A 17,467-nucleotide genomic window follows, 5' to 3' on the forward strand; every position below is an offset into this window, starting at 1 on the left:
CTCATATGTCTGCATTAGGCTGGTAGGATATACAGGAAACCTGTCCTGTTTTGTTCTGTATTCGCAACTGGAGGTCAGCTCAGATACTCGAAGAACCTTCAAAATTTTCCCTAGGCAATCTTTTCTGTGGTAATTTTATTTACCTGTGATGTCACCTTCAAAGTTTAAGTTGATAGGTTGTGCTATCTCTGCGTGTCTTTTTCGCTGGGACAGAGAGGGACTGGCAGGTGAAGTTGGTGAACTTTTATTCAAAAGTTTGATTTAAGGCATGGGTTATTATGTTGTCACATGAGCAGCTCAATTCAACAGCTTCCTTATGGGACGGGTTTTCTTTTTTGTTTTTTTCCCCCACTAAGTTCTCCAACTAGTCTGAAATAGTTTTCCAAACTCAGAACAATCACAAGCCAGATAATCCAATCTAGAGTCATGAGACTGACTCCTCAAAATAAGTAGTTCAGATTTTGCTGTTCAGATTTTGACTCTCTCTGGTGAGCCTGACTGCTCATCTAGTCATCACACTACTTTCTCAGGGTGTACTTTTTGGACTGTAGCATACTGTCCYACAACATAATTACTCCTCTGACCAGCCTGGCCCAGGGATTCATACACTGCTGCCTTTTCCCAGGTAAATGTTGACCCACTCCCTCTGTTCTTCACAATTTCAAGAGTTCTTTCAAAACCTACAGTATCAGACCTTTTCTGAACTTTCCCAGGTGTGTCTCTGTGTGTGTATATGACCTCCAGGAGACACATGTCCTTTTTTAAAGTTTGGCTTCATAAAGAACAAACAGTTTGAAGGGCAGAAGAAGAGTAGTAAGGTGCCCCCACACTATTTTGCCCTTTCCCACTGCTGAAAAAGATGCAAACTGTTCTCCCTCTACTAGCAAATGCCTAGATCATGAGGAAGTGGAGGTAATCCAGACAGCTTCTCAGGTGGAGTTCTTTTCCATAGGAAGCAGAAAACAAAGAAAAACAGGCAGGCAGAGAAGGGTTTTCTCAGCAAGAGCAGAAACAATTGAGAGGGCCGAAGCTGGCGGCAGTTCTAATTAGAGGGCCAAAGGTGGTGGCAGTTCTAGTTAACATGCCCACTCATTTCCACATGGCAAAGGTGGTTTCTTTTCCCTTATATCCACTCACCTTTACTACGTGCTGGTGCCAACTTCAGGAGAGGTGAGTTTTTAAAAAACAATTTGCTTATGAAATTGCTAGATTTGCCCACTCCAAATTTTATTTTATTCCCTCGTATCCACCACATGTACTATATACTTGAACTGCAAATGTGATTCCATCTTCAGGTTCATAATTTCAACATGTGTAGTTTACCTTGGTACAAAATGATACATTTTGAGGTCACAGCCAAAATGGCAATCTCCAGTTATTTCTATTGGACTATACTTTGAACTCTTTGAGTGAACACAAAATAGAAAAGGTTTTACTTGATTTTTAGTGATGTCTCGGATTATCATAAGATGTATTTCTTTCAAAAGAGAGAAAAAAAAAGCAAAAAAATTTTGACATGTCTTTGCAGCCAAATTCCTGCAAACTACTRTGTGCAGGTCAGAAATCAGACCATCAGGAACTGTATTGGCAGAACAAACAGATACTGGCAAATCATTTGTAATACCTAATTTCAGTCTTTGGAGATTAATTTTATCATGAATTTGGAAGCTTGCTTTAATTGCACTAATTGTATTTTCTTCTGGGAGTTGATAGATTACTACTTACTCTTTTCTCTCTACATACAATGAATTATATTGGGGTTTTCTCTTATTTACATCTGTTAAAGTCTTGGAAATGAGTTGTGATAGGCACTAAAGAAACGTGAGAAATTATCCTAAACCATTTGCTACATATTCTTACTCCTTCTGTAGGTCCATTCTCACATATAGTGATAATGATTCCATTCTTCTTGAAATAATTGCAGAAATTCCTTCTTAATTCTTTCTCTGTGGTGATTCTATTCAAGAGAGAACATACATTAGACATGTCAGACTTCTACTGTTACTATTCGAATTGTTATATTAACATTCATTCTCATTCATTTTTGAATAAAATGCAATAAATGTGAAAGTCATTATGGCTACCACACTTCCCAGTACTCGTGTTGCTATCGAATATAATTGTATACATGTCAGAGCTTTGATTTTACTGTTGCTTAAAATTTACTTCTGAATGGAAAACAGGAATTAGATGACATCCTATCATAAAAAAAAAATTCATCTATCACATTCAAGTGATAGATACCAGGGTATCTTGTCTTTCATACAGTTTTGGAGTATCATGTTTCCTCCTGATCTTTGAATGATCAGTAACAGTTCATTACTTTCTTATTGAGGGTTTTTGGCTTGTGCAAAGAAGCTTACAATCAGTGTTTATAATTTATATAGAAAGAAACAAAATTCACCCCTAAAATAATGTGAGTTACAACTGTCCTTTCTGTCATCTTAATTCCTCCACTGGATACATTTTTTTTAAATGAAGTCTTAGTTATTTTGTTGGGGGGCAGGGGCTGATTCCCTGCCCCCATCTTCACTTTTCCTGTTCTGATTTTGCTCTGGTACCTTTCACTTTCTCACTGGCTTTTGCAGTTAGAGCAGTAACTAAGTTAGGCACAAGTACATCTGACCCTGCTGCTGCATTGCTAGCTGAGGACTGCTTTTGGTTCACCCTGGAACCCTCCCCTCCCATGCTAARAAGTTAGATCACTGCCCTGTAGAGAAGAGACTCCTCGTAATCAGGCATGTGGATAGCTGTCAAGGAAACCTCTGTGGGGCAGCAAGGACGAGGAGCAGACAAACTGGAGACAAACTCCTGGAGAATAGACAGAGCTGTTAGTTGAAAGCAGTTAGCACAGTAATTTATCCATCTGGTTATTCTCTTTTATAAATTACGTTTTCTGAATGCAGTATGACAATCATTTCCTCTTAATTAATCTTAATAGTTTGTTCATCTTCATGGAGCAGACATGCACATTTCCTTCAGGAACAAATTATGAGCGCAAAGAATTGAAAAGCTGCAATGTTCTTTAACCTTAACTCAGACCCTACAATGAAACAATTACATTTGATAAATGGCAACATTAAGAATAACATTAGCAAACATGTGCATATGGTTGTATGGCAACCAGGATAGCTAATTATCAAATAGTGTAGATTTCACACTTTCCATTTATATCTTCAGGAATGATGGATATATAGAAAAAATATATTTTGGGGATTATATTTTTTAGAATTTTGTGTCATGGCTATGAAAACACAGAACTTATCACTGGATGTTCTGTAACTTTAATATTATGAAGAATTATGTAATTATACTGTATTAAATATATAACTATATAACACATTGTAACAAAATATGTTACTATATGCATATATTATACATTTTATATATAATATATTTATATATTTATGTATAATACAATTGATAATACAAACATGTTTTTTAATATATTTAAATATTTATATATGATATGAACTATTATTTATTTTTAAATTTATATATAGAAATTATAAAGGTGGATATATAATGTTATATAAGCTTACAGGAGAAATTTTAGAGTTTTACTGTTATATCAAAGTATTCATATTATTTATGAGCAAGGGGGTGACTTCCTGTTTAAGATTGGAAGTGACAGTAAGAATTATTTTCTACTTTCAACCTACATTTCATAGTTTCTGAATGGCTAGTTTTCAGTGTTTTCCTTAATCCAATCGTCTAGATAGAGTTTGTTTATTAAAAGTTACTGAAAATACTTTAAAACATAGAGCTGTAAATGAATCTGTTAGTGGGTTATGTTACTGTAGGATTCTGGAGATCTCTGACTGGAGTCAAAATACAGAAGATCCTTTTAAGGAATGTCATTCGCTGCACTCTTAAATGAGAACAGTGGATTTTCCCAGAGCCCTGTGTATTATTTTCACTTTTTCATTGCAGTCAATAGTAACAGTATTATTCAACTAAAATTGACTGCTTCTTGTGCTCTCCTTTACCTTCTGTTGTTCTTTCTCCTATATACAGTTCAAATAAAAAATCAGAAGATTATATTTAATCTCCTTCAAAACTACTCTTGAATGTCATGTCCAAAAAACGTGACACTAATTAAGCAGCTATTGTGCCTATGGTATTGCTTTATACAGTCGCTTTGTTTCTTTGTGCTCAAGTCAGTTAGCTTTTTGTACCTTTCCTATAAGCTTACTGAAGCAGAAAATAGTTTATTTTTTAGTATATTTTTATGTAGCATCTAATACAAAGGGCTCTGGTCCATTACTCTGACTCCTATAGTATAAATAAATTATAATATTTTAGGTACACTTAAAAGTATTTTTAGTCTGAAAGACAATCGTGTGGATTATCTGTAGACTGGAATACAGAGCAGAAAAATTCAGAAGTTTCTTCAGGATTTGAGCCTTTCTTCCTTTTCAGAATCTCTCTGGCAAGTCAAGCAGAAAGATATTAGGGGCAAGAAGCATGGGCAACTGCTTGTGTAAGGATCTGGACTCTTGCCAGGAGTGGACAGCACAAAACATGACTTTGGCACTGTAAAGTTGCACCTGCTTTTTGTGTGGTGAAGCAGAATTTAACCATGCCTACTGTACCAATGAAATGAACCTCCCTCTTGGGAACAGGATGTGGCCGGTTCAACACAGCATGTGGAACAACTCTAGCTTTCTTTCCTTCAGTTTCTGTAATGGGGAAGGGGGGAATGGAAGGATTCAGTGAGTTTAAAAACTAGCCTAAAACTAAACTAAAAAAATAGTCTCAAAAATTACTTAAGCCGCAATTTCTTTTCCATTTTTTTTTTCATAGAGTTAAATGTAAGAGAGCCTGATGTAAGAGTATGTGATGAATCATCATGTAAGTATGGAGGAGTGTGTAAAGAAGAGGGCGATGGCTTGAAATGTGCATGTCAGTTTCAGGTAAGGTTTTCCCCTCTTTTCTGACTGCTTTTCCAGCCTGCTTTTTGTGATATATCGAAGTATTACTAGAAAGGCCACTCATCAGAATGCTTAAATAATCCGGCCATATCCTAATTCTTCAGTTTTTAATTACATTTATTGAGATTATATGTGACTGAGCTTTACATGGCTGTGCTCAGGGAGCAATTGGTGAGTAAAACTTCACATCAGTTCCCTGTTAAGTTTTACTAAGTCAGTCTGCATCACAGACCAATGTCGAGAGTAAAGAAGAGCTGCCGTATGCCTGATACCCACGGTCCTTTCCATCAGGATAGGTAGAAATGGGGAGCACCAGATGATACTTGCTCTCTCTGCCTTCCCGCTTCATCTCATCCTGCCCCTGAGACCTGAGATGAGAAGGAAGGTGACCAAAATGAAGTTTTATGATTTAACTCTGATACTTCTTATAAAACACTTGTGCTAATATTAGTATTTGGAAGATTCTTCTCTACTCTCTTGGTGGCCAAACATTGCACTTTCTACGATGAAAAATCTTAAGTCATTGTGATTGTTTTTCTTGTTGTATTTCTTACCTAGATAGTTTGCTTGGCATGGCTCTCTGCAACACAGAGTGTCCTAGTCAAATCATACCAGCAAGGTGTGTATTTTGTCAGACTCCCCAGATTTCATGTTCTTCTTCTGAGACATAGGCCATTATAGTTTTGAATCCTGTGTGTTGAAAATAATAACAACAACAACTATATTTAAATTGAACCCAAAGAGAAAGAAAGTACAAATGTACAAAACACGTACTCTGGCACTGTTTTTTTGGCAACTGAAAATCAGATAAGAATAGAATCATCAGTAATCATAAAGTTTTTTGATTGAAAATGGTGAATTAGCCCCACTCAAAAATAGTGAGATTTAATTTTAAAAAATCCTCCGAACTCCTAAAAACTAGTAAATATCAAGTTCTCATAATCTGATTTACAGATTTTTGAGTCTTTAATATACATAGTTCGTACTTTTTTATAACTAACTTGGCAATTTCTCCCACATACTTTTTAGATAAAGGGATATAGAGATTCTTTGTCTTCATAATTTATGTCCAGGATAAAAATGTGAAACATTATGAGACTCCTGGTGAAACCGCAAGAGTTGCTAGTGTTATTAACCAATTCTAGGGTGGGCTGTCCTTCAGAGTTCTAAAAACAATCTTGTATTCTGTTTACAATAAGCTATAAATCAAGAGGAACCAGACTAGCAGCGGTGTRTGTGTGATCTTACACTGATTTTAGATTTAGGGTATCAGAGCTGGCTTTTAATGTAGTAAAGTTTAGGTGGGTGCCTATCGTAAGGGCGTTCTTTAACTAACATCCCATAGGAACAATGGGATCTGATTACCTCTTAAAATGAGAACAAATGCTTAGGAGAAGGCTATTCTTCAGCCTTCACTCTAGCTGTAACTTTATGAATAATAATAAAATCAAAACTCAGTAATAATAAAAAATGCAAAGAAAATCAATTCTAAGCTAAGCAAAAGTTTTGTTTATTTTAGATGGGCGATAAATACGATAGCTGCCTTTTACTGAGGTCACGAGGAGAAGAACAGGAGCTGACCACCCATGTGATAAACTTGATACTTTTCTTGAGAATAATATGGGCTTCAAAAATGGATTTTTAAAGCTAATTAATAAGCTTAATTAATAAGCTTCCCTGTATTTCCTGAAAAACTTATCCTATGCTGTGAGGGAAAACATCTAAGCATGAGGAGAATATACTGTATTTTTCAGACATAACAGATTGAATTCCTCCTGGAGCTCTCCAGCTTAATTATATAGCTGAAACTAGTACTTCCAAAATATCTCCCTAAAAATTCCCAGACCAAATCATTAGATTCTCTACATGCAAAACCATCTTCTAACAGCTAATTAGATTTTTTTGTTTACATTAGAAAGTCTGAAAAAGGATTTGGACAAATTTATGTACAATGGTTCAATTAAACACACACTGAAAGGAAAATGTGGGAATTAAAGACTGTTCTCCATTAATAACATTTTCTATCCTCACAGCTGGATACAGAGTATTTACCTAAATGGACCATTGGTCTGATCCATTAAGGCATTTCTTATGCTTTTACAATTGCAGTTAAAAGAATGTATTCTGGAAAGATAATTGCCTAACTGAAATACTCTCAGATGTGGGTGCTGGTCAGCTGAGGATTTTCCTTTTGAAGGAGAACTGTCACCAGGTGCAAGGCTAATGAACTTGGCTTTCCTGGCTGCCTGATAATGGGAAGTTTTGATGAAGAAACAGGCACTGTTTATCAGAGCCACCCTTAAACTATTTTAATCGAAGGCAAAGGCTAGCCCAGTCTGTCCTTCACATTCAAGAAAATGCATATAGATCTCAGCCTTCACTACTCCATCCATCTTATACTAAAATAGCCCCTCTACCCGAGAGAATCTGAATGTGCAGTCATTCATAGCCTAGTACCATTTCTTAACTTCTTAGTCTTCTAAAACTTTAAATAGTAATGAATCACAGGTTTTCCTCTTAGGATCCCCTTCAGAAATGACTGGCAGGCAGATTTCAGTGTTGTCACCGAAACACATATAATATCATGGCAGCAAGAGCTGTGTGGGACTCTACCTCTCTGAACTGAGCTGGCTAATATTCAAGCATCACTTCCTCCAAGCTCAAGAGTGGTGCATCCCAAGGAGAAAGAGTCCAGCAGAGGGGGCAGGAGACCTACGTGAATGAGCAAGGAGCTCCTGGCAAAACTCGGAGAGAAGAGGAAAGTACACAGAATGTGAAAGACGGGACAGGCTACTTGGGAGAATTATAGGAATGCAGTCAGAGTATGTAGATATGCTGTGAGGAAGGCTAAGGCCCAGTTGGAATTGAGTTTGGCAGGGGATGTCAAGGACAATAGGAAGGGCTTCTTCAAATACATCAGTAGCAAGAGGAGGACTGGAGAAAATGTGAGCTCACTGCTGAATGGGGCGGGGGCCCTGGTGACCAAGGATACAAAGAAGGCAAAGTTTCTGAATGCCTTCTTTGCTTCAGTCTTCACTGCTCAAGAATCCCAGAGCCAGGGAGAAAGCCTGGAGAAGGGAAGACTTTCCTTTGGTTGAGGAGGAKAGGACTGGAGATCTTCTGGGCAARCCTGACATTCACAAATCCATGGGCCCAGATGGGATGCAGCCACGGGTACTGAGGGAGCTGGCAGATGTTGTTGTCAGACCGCTCTCCATCATCTTTGAAAGGTCCTGGAGAACTGGAGAGGTGCCTGAGGACTGGAAGAAAGCCAAGGTCACTYGGCAACTATAGGCCAGTCAGCCTCACCTCCATCCCTGGAAAGGAGATGGAATAGCTCATTCTGGATGTCATCTCCAGGCATATGGAGGAAAAGAAGATGATCAGGAGGAGTCAGCATGCATTTGCCAAGGGGAAATCCTGCTTAACCAATCTGATAGCCTTCTRTGATGATTCCATACCCATAGACTGCCTGGGTAGATGAGGGAGGAGCAGTGGACGTTGTGTACCTTGACTTCAGTGAGGCTTTTGACACTCTCCTATAACATCCTTCTAGACGAGCTCAGGAAGTGTGGGTTAGATGAGAGGGCAGTGAGGTGGATTGAGAACTGCGTGAGTGGCAGTGGTCATCATCAGTGGTGCGGAGCCTAGTTGGAGGCCTGTGGCTAGTGGAGTCCCCCAGGGCTCAGTACTGGGTCCAATCCTGTTCAACATCCTGTTTCATCAGTGACCTGRAYGAAGGGACAGAGTGCCTCCTCAGCAAGTTTGCTGATGATACCAAGCTGGGAGGAGTGGCTGACACACGTGAGGGCTGTGCTGCCGTTCAGAGAGACAGACCTGGACAGGCTGGAGAGCTGGGTGGAGAGGAACCTCATGAGGTTCAACAAGGGCAAGTGCAGAGTCCTGCACCTAGGGAGAAATATCCCCGTGCAGCAGTGCAAACTGGGGGCTGACTTGCTGGAAAGCAGCTCTGCAGAGAAGGACCTGGGAGTGCTGGTGGATGACAAATTGACTATGAGCCAGCAATGTGCCCTTGTGTCCAGGAAGGCCAATGCTATCCTTTGGTACATTAGGAAGAGTGTTGCCAGCAGGTCAAGGGAGGTGATCCTGCCCCTCTCCTCAGCCCTGGTGAGGCCTCTTCYGGAGTACTGTGTCCAGTTCTGRGMTGCCCAGTACAAGAGGGACATGGAGCTTCTGGAGAGAGTCCAGYGTAGGGCTATGAAGATGATCAGAGGGCTGGAGCATCTGCCCTCTGAGGAACAGCTGCCAGAGCTGGGCCTCTTCAGCCTGGGGAAGAGAAGACTGAGGGGGGATCTTATCAATGTGCACAAGTACCTGAAGGGAAGGTGTCAAGGGGATGGGGCTAGACTCTTTTTCAGTTGTCCCATGTGACAGGACAAGAGGCAATGGGTGCAAACTGAACCGTAGGAAGTTCCGCCTGAATATAAAGAACTTCTTTACTAGGAGAGTGACAGAGCAGTGGAAGAGGTTGCCCAGAGAGGTTGTGGAGTGTCCTTCTCTGGATATATTCAAAGCCTGCCTGGATGCAACCCTGTCTAACATGCTCTAGGTGACCCTGCTGAGCGAGGAGGTTGGACTAGATGATCTGCAGAGGTCCCTTCCAACCTTACTGATTCTATGATTCTATGATGCTGTGAACACCTTGCATGTTTTCTCTGCCTTGCCATGTCATCTCCTCTGCTTAAATGATATACTGAAATTTGAGGCTCCAAAATTAAATTTAAACGAGACCTAGCAGAGGTTCTATAGGATTCTTCTAAGGGTTCTGTGCTCTGCTTAGCGTGACCTTAATGATACTCTGGCTTTCAGTAGCCTTAGCTATTATAAAGGATACTTCTGTTTTTATTACTGTGAGGTGAGGAAAAAAATGTGTTAATCAAATTTTTAAAAAAGGTCTTTTGATGCAATTTTTATGATATTTTACAAAACTTAAATTTAAAAAAGGTAGTAATCAACATCCAGTGATGGATATCCAGATATCTCAAATCACTAAAGAATTATCAAACTGTAAAAAAAAAGGAATCATTTTGCTTTGCAATTTTTTACCCTTGGGACAGAAAGTGGGAACTTCTGAAAATCACTCAGCAATATTTAGTTTGAATTGAAAATTATCTATTGGAAAGTATTGTTCTCTTAAAAATGTCTCCTTTTCATTTATTCTCTAATGCTGACTGTTCAGTGATTGTTCAATGACAGTACTGAAGGCTGTGATAAAATGTCTGCAAGCTATTCAATAAATGAAGCTATCACAAAACTATTAGAAATATTTTTCAGAGCTGGCAACATGATTTATTTCCATTTGTTCATGCTTATTTCATTCTCAGTTGGTAATCTTTGGAAATATGAGTGAAAGATAATTTCCTTCAAAATTGAGTATTTTGAGGTTTTTATATGCCAAAATCAAAGAATTTTTAGTCACAGAGAATATCATTTAGAATTCAGAGAAGAAATTGTTGCCACTCTTTGGGACAGCTTAACTTAAATAACATTATTTTTTATGTGTCAACTCTCTTTCACTAGGTGAGCTATATCAGTTTAATCATACATTTTACATGTTTAAGACATGTAAATTTGGGGACTAGACTGTGTCTTTATTCATTCTTTCTTGTTTTTTATCTTCATTTTTTTTCCCCCTGGGGGTTTTAAAGGTGCCAAAACTGTCTAGAATTACCATTATCATATAAGCCCCAAATAAGGCAATGTGTATTTTTCCAGTCAGGAAAGTGGAGTTTGAATTTCCAGATCAGTAGGAAGTGACCTGGCACTCACTGCTGCCAGGTGGAATGGCTGTTTCAGTATGTTTCCCAGAATATTTTTTGTACACATTATATATATATGAGGCACATTGTCTATCTTTCTTAGAATGTAAAAAATAGTAAAATATAAGCTGTTAATAACTAAATCAATTCAAATGATAATCTTTTCCTTCTTCCTTTTTTTAAAATGTGCCAACTCTAATGACTTTGAGCTCAATATTTTTCCATACAGCAGTACAAAATTATTATTATAGTTATTGACTGAGTAGAACCAACTCGTGATACTCATGAATTCAATGGGGATGGTGATTGTTTAAGGAAGGATTTGCTGATCTTTTTGGTCACAGAATAATCTTCCAAGGGAGATGGAAAACAATGTTCACCTTAAATTCTCCTTTGCTCAGTTTCATCCTCAGTGCTTAGTCATACAGTCTTCTGTTATATTGAAGAAATTTTCTGCAGTGTATTTATCCTTCAGATCCTTGTCATATTCCCTACAGTCATTTTTGAGATCCACTATAGTTAGTCAGTTATTTTAATTTTTCTTACTAAATTAATATGTTCAGCCCATATGGACTTGGACTATTATTTCAGTGGTCTGAGAGAAATACCTACTATGATATGATATTGAGAAACTATGTTTTCTAAATCTTTCTTTAGTGAACAAAATGCTAATTTATTAGCAACATCATATATATACAACTACCATCTTGCATATTAATATGCAGCTGAGATTATTCACATGACTTTGTAGGATTGAGTTGCTTTATAATTTCTTTTTCAGTGTCACACTAATTATATTCCTGTTTGTGGATCGAATGGAGACACTTACCAAAATGAGTGCTTCCTTAGGAGAGCTGCATGCAAGCATCAGAAAGAGATAACAGTGGTATCAAGAGGACCTTGTTATTCTGGTATGTGAAATGTCATTCTATATCACTACTGTCTGAGGTTATAGGGTTGGTTTTCAGTTTTGCTTTTAATTCTAGAGAGATTCATTTTCATGCTTTTTGTACRATGAAGTAAGGTGGAAACCAGAAGTCCTCTTAATGATGGCATATACAGAAGAAATCTGGTGTGCTAACAGGTAAATAAATAAAAACTGTTCAAGGAGAAACATTTTATTTGAGACAATGCTGGTGAACGCTGTAGGGGAGCTCTGATATTAATTCACAAGACTTACAACAAAATTCAGCAGATTCCAGATTAGTCATTTCTTTATGACTCATTTTTTGGATGTACAGAAGTAGTGTGACAACAAGCAAAGGACATCCATCATCCTGACTGCCACTCTACCTGTAACCAATGTATCATCTTTGACTAATTTCGCTTTGGGTCATCACATCCAAGGTGTGCTTTGGGACATCCCATATCTTTTGATACATAAAAGTTATACTTTGCTATTGTTAGACCAAGTAAGATACATCTCGCTGGTAGCCAAAGTGTGATTACAGGGCAAGTAGACATTCCCAGCTAGCTTTACTATTGCTAGTTTATTAATAGATGACAGCTTAGGGGCAGCCTGGAACTCAGTGGCAGCTACAACATCCCTTTTGGAGATCAGGGTTTTGGAAATCTGGCAGTTTACGCAGGCAAGGTTCCACATTGCTGCTCTGTTGTCAGTCCCAGAGCTAGCTGATTTAAACCCAGCTTGGCTACATAAGCTGCTCTAACACCTTTGACTGCACCATACACCTACCCCAATATTCTGTTTTGCTTACAGACATCCAAAATGATCTATTACTTCAGTACTAGAACTAAGGAAACCTGTGTTCTGTGGCCAGCTCTGCTGCGTAATTCTAACATACTCCAGAGAGATGACTGAATACACTTTCTTTTTCAGCCTTGCACCTGTAAACTAACTCCAAAAGCCACAGGAATAGGACAAAATCCATTATACTCTTGAAGAACTCATATATTCCAATAATAATATCCCATAAATAGATTGAATTGAAACTGTGTAAATATTTTTTTTTATTTCATGCACAATTGAAAAAAGCCAGACTCAATGTAAAAGATTTTCTCCTCTCACTAAAATAAAACAATAGGAGAATGTTTTGGGAAATTTTTTTAAAATGTATATTTTTATATGTGTGGTTTATCCTACTAAGAAAAAGATATTCTGAAATGAAATACAGGTTCTTCTCAGCTTCGAGTCTCTGCCAGTCACTATGTCACTCAGCTACTTTGAGATTTTTTTTAAATTTTCCTCTCCTTTTTTTTAAGCCTTACATAAAAATCAAGAAATGTAGCATAATTTTTAGCAGTCAGTGCACTAGATCAAGACACGTGCTGAGACACACTTGACTAAGTACTGAAAGTACAGTTCTGAATTTAGGATGTGATTCAGGTTTCGTATTGGATTTACACTTGTACAATTTACAGTGGAGTTCTACCAGAATTGTAATTGGTACTTCCTAAGTATCTGATATCCTATGATTAATTTTAGAATATTAGATCATAAAAACCATTCTCTGGAACCTATCCATTCTATGTCTATGATAATAGGTAATTGTGAAATCAATAAATTTGTACTCTTGATCTGTAGAACGTATATAGTGAGAATCAAATACCTAAATTTAAAAAATTCTTTATTCAATCACATTAATTTTCAGTTAGTGCCTCAGAATTTGCTATGAAAATGCTTTGTCCTGAGATGCCTTTAAGAACTAAGTAGATACTAGTTTCTTATCCTAATTTTGTCTTTTTTTTCAAAACAAAGGCCAATTCTATCCTGGTAGGATGTACAAGAGACAATAGGATGAAATTCCCCCTGCAGTGGTGCATTAGGACTAAGTAATTTTTAAAGTATGTCAGAATTCTGAATCTCATACAAGAGTAACATATTTGTTCCCTTATGAAGCTATTGTAATAGAACAGACTATACAGAATGGTTTAGTCAGTTTCCTATTACTTATTTCTTGTCAGCTAACATTTTGATTACATTTTTAAGGTCATGATGGGTTATTTAACAGCATATTTATATATTTCATTCCTTTGTCCAAGTGCTGTCAGAGATGAGGGATCCCAAAATAAGAAACATTAAAGAAAATAGATCATAGGTGCTTTAGGAATTAATAAAATRCAATTTCTTTCATTTAAAATGGTGTTTTAGAGAAATGAAGAAAATGTATAGCTGAAGCTTTGGAGTTTGCATATAGAGGTCTCAACATTTTCAAAGCAATTTTTTATATGAAGAGATAGTGCTTTTTCAAATATGTGGGTTTAAAGAGGTGTTTAATAACCATTGAGAGAAGCTGTGGATGATCAGGATTTGTGCATTTCAAGCAATACACATATGCCTGAATTGCAGAGTACAGAAGGAACACAAAAATGAGTGAAATGCAGCTTCAGTGTTCTCTTTGCCCAATACCCAGGTATACATTTAAGAAGTGATTGATAGTAAGCTATATAAAATTTTGTCCTACAACTAACTTGGCCTTTGGTACACATAAGGAATGAGCAGTCATCCAGTCTATGGCTGAGATAAATAGGGCCCTTGCTCTACAGTGAAGTCCCTACCAGTGGTACTATCTGATGGTGTATTTTTCATCACTGATCCTCTGTTCCACAGAGCATCCTTGCTCTGTGGCTCATTTCCGCATCAGCTGGGACTGTGCAGCTGATTGTGGGATTATGTTGTATACCAGATCAGTGAATATTCTGGCCTTCCCCCCCACCCCCCATTTTACCAATTTCCTATTTGCAGTACAGCCCCATAAATGCAGAGATGGGAACATAGAGCAGGTCGTGAGGAGCCAGCAATACCTAAACCAGGACTGCTGCCAGACCCACAGGATCAGCAGCTCTGGTCAGTATAGAGAGGATGACATTAAATTGAAATTCATTCATATGATACCACCTGAGGATTCTCTACCTGAGGTTATCCTGAACTGGCTGGCTGAAAGGCTATAAGAAACTGGGAAGAGAGAGTGGTCAGTGTGCTCACAGTGTTGAAAAGGAAGGTCTCAAAGTCACAAAGATTTCTTTGCCTCTATCTACTGGTGAATTCATTGTGTTTTATGGTTTAGAAGAAATAAGTGTAGTAGATAAAAATGGACTTTTATGGTTCATTCCTAAGAATGCATGCTCCTGTTAGCCTGTTAACATAGTAGTTAGTTTTGACTGCTGCAAGATTTATACTATATGCACGTGAAAATGAAACCAAACAATGCTGTAGTACTTGATATTTTAAAATATTATACTTAGACAATCTCAGCATAGTGCATATATTTGGAAGGCATAGTTCATTGCTTTTTATGCAGAGATTTCTAAAGTTAAAAAAAAAAGTTATTAGCACAGCTAGAAACAAGTAATAGCTCTATTAAATTCTCTCCTCTGCCCCCTGTTTTCTGTTTTATCCCTTTGTGATGTATCACACTGCGTAAAAGATTGATTCTCTTAAGAGTGGCTTTAATTTAATGTTCTTCAGTTGAAGTAATCAAATTGTTACCCTAGTTTGGAATGCACAAGTTTTTACTGTGAGTAGTTATTTCTGTGGGACACTCACAATGAAGCATAATTAGATACACACATTGTCCTGAAAAGGAATATATGCTAAATTTAATCCTTTTGTGGGAGTTAAGGAAGTTCTAGGCAACTTGCTTCTGGATTTATAAACTGTGAAAATAGTTCTTCATGCTCTCCCAACAAAGCTGCAACAAATCTGAAAGCCTCATATAAAAACATACATTTATTTTGATAGTTGATTGAGAAACTTATTTTTAGATTTGTTGTGGTACAGGAAATATACTTTAAATAAATAAATAAATAAATAAAGCCTCTTACTAAAGCAGCTGTATTTTCCTATTCAGCCTGCAACATGGGCTTCCAACAACATAGCATCTCCTCTCTGTCATTAGGAAGGAAATGTTTTGGAAGTAAAGAGCAAGGTTTACATAGATGTACCTCATCAACACATGCCAGTTTTAATATCTAGTGCTTCTTTTGCATGATATAATTAAGTAGGAAATGACTAGCAGGATCAAGTGATAGTAAAAGCTTTTCCCCCAGAGATGTAGAGAAAAATGGACATTTCTACTAGATAGGTTGGCACACTGAAGGTTAAAAGCCCAGCAGCCAGAGGCGTTGCAGCTGCTGGCAATTAGGCTTGTCAGCAGTCCTCCCCAAAGATCCTGCTGGTCTATCAAAACTGAGGGTAATTGCTAGCAGGCAGTTGTGCTCTTGGAGCATGGGGCTATAAAACCTGTAGGAGGAGGATGAAGTTGTTGTGGCTAGGATGTGTTGGTAGCTGAGCTGATACACTTCTTAACAAACTTCTTTTGTTCACTGGCAGTAGTGTGAATGGTGCTTCCCTGCCTGCAAGCAGTAGGAAATTGGAGCTTACATTGCTTTGCTTTGGTCTTTGYTCAGGCTGGGACTTGAAACAGTCTGTTTCAATTTTGGATCTTTTCTGAAACTCTAGCCTTTGCACTGCTGCTTTGAGATTTCAGTCATCTGTGCTGCTGCTGCAGGAGATAGTGAAGAATTGCACAGTGCTGCAGAAAGAACTCCCAGCCACCTCTCACAACAGCACCCTCATATCTAGCATCAACTATAGATCAGGATGTTCTTCTTTAATAGCAAGTTAACAACAATCTTTCCTACTCTTTAGCTAAAGGCACTTTTCTATATATTCAGAATTAAATAGCAAAAAGTTTGCCCTGTCCCACCAAGGAAAGAGCTACTTAATTCTATCAACATTAATCTGAAAATCTAGATGGATTATAATCAACTAACAGGAACTATGATTTAAGATATCAACTGCCCTTTCTCCCTTCTATTTCTATTTGATGAGAAGAGTAATTGAAGACAATTAAATAAAAACAATCAGCATTATCTAGGGCTTATTCAGTAAAGTTTCTGGAATGTTGATTTGGGAAAGCCAATTTCTGCTTAACACAAGGAAGTCACACACACAGTCTTTGTATTAAAAGCACTGCAGCTTTATCCCAAAAGCTTAAGGGGAAAATCAAGAACTTTGGCATAGAGAGTATAGTAACTCTTGGGTGACAAAGTTCAGGTGCTGAAAATCCCTTCCCAGCTGTATTCCACAAATACATCAGTTTTTTAGTTTGTGTCTTGAGAGTAGCCTACAGTTTTACTTCTGATGTGTCAGGTGTTTCTTTCTGCTCCTGGCTGAATAGCTTCTGACCTATTTCTTACTTAGATATAAAAATGATGCAGCATTTAGGCATTATTCTACCTGTCTCTCTGAGTACTGGAGATGCCCACTGGATCACCTACCCCATCTGAATTAAAGTAGAAAAGTGTACTTTCATGAATTTCATCAGCAGTGTATCTGTCATCCTGTTTATACTAAGCAGTTTGGAGCATTTGCCCCATAGAGGAGAGAAAGGTTCAGTTCTTCGTGTTAGTTTAAGTGAGTTAAAAAAACACTCATACTGGGAGAGCAGCCCGATCTGATTGATAGAGGCTGCAAGCTTAGCTGGGATTGGGGAGGGTACTCTCTACATCAAAGCGCAATACAGAAATGGCTGAGGCCCTGAGAGAGCAAAAAAAGAGGGATTCTGACTGCAGGCTGATTCTAGCTTGATTACCCTGGAAATATCTAGCACAGCTCCCAAACTCAGAGAGGCTATACGTTTGTGTACAAACACATTTTTTATGAATCTATTTGGAAAATAGTGGCTTAAGTAAATAGAGAAGTCAGTCACAGTCTAATTACTAAGTTGTGGCTGGGGGATGCTCTTTCTTTTTATATTTCTTCCTTGAGTGTTCTCTTTGCTTGGTCTC

The 17,467-nt window shown here is 37.8% G+C and overlaps 1 protein-coding gene across 3 annotated transcripts in view; it reads left to right on the plus strand.

Moving 5' to 3' along the window:
• TMEFF1 (transmembrane protein with EGF like and two follistatin like domains 1) overlaps positions 1-17,467 on the plus strand; it is a 111,612-nt gene that overhangs the window by 58,917 nt on the left and 35,228 nt on the right. For all 3 annotated transcript variants that reach the window (XM_085310688.1, XM_085310689.1, XM_085310687.1), the window contains exons 2-3: positions 4,807-4,916; positions 11,496-11,625. In XM_085310688.1, coding sequence (XP_085166814.1) covers positions 4,807-4,916; positions 11,496-11,625 — 240 coding nt within the window. The remainder of the gene's footprint in view (positions 1-4,806; positions 4,917-11,495; positions 11,626-17,467) is intronic.

The sequence above is a fragment of the Rhea americana genome, unplaced genomic scaffold (assembly GCF_003343005.1).
Source record: "Rhea americana isolate MKP2758 unplaced genomic scaffold, rheAme1 scaffold_323, whole genome shotgun sequence".
In the NCBI taxonomy this organism is placed as follows: Eukaryota; Metazoa; Chordata; class Aves; order Rheiformes; family Rheidae; genus Rhea; species Rhea americana.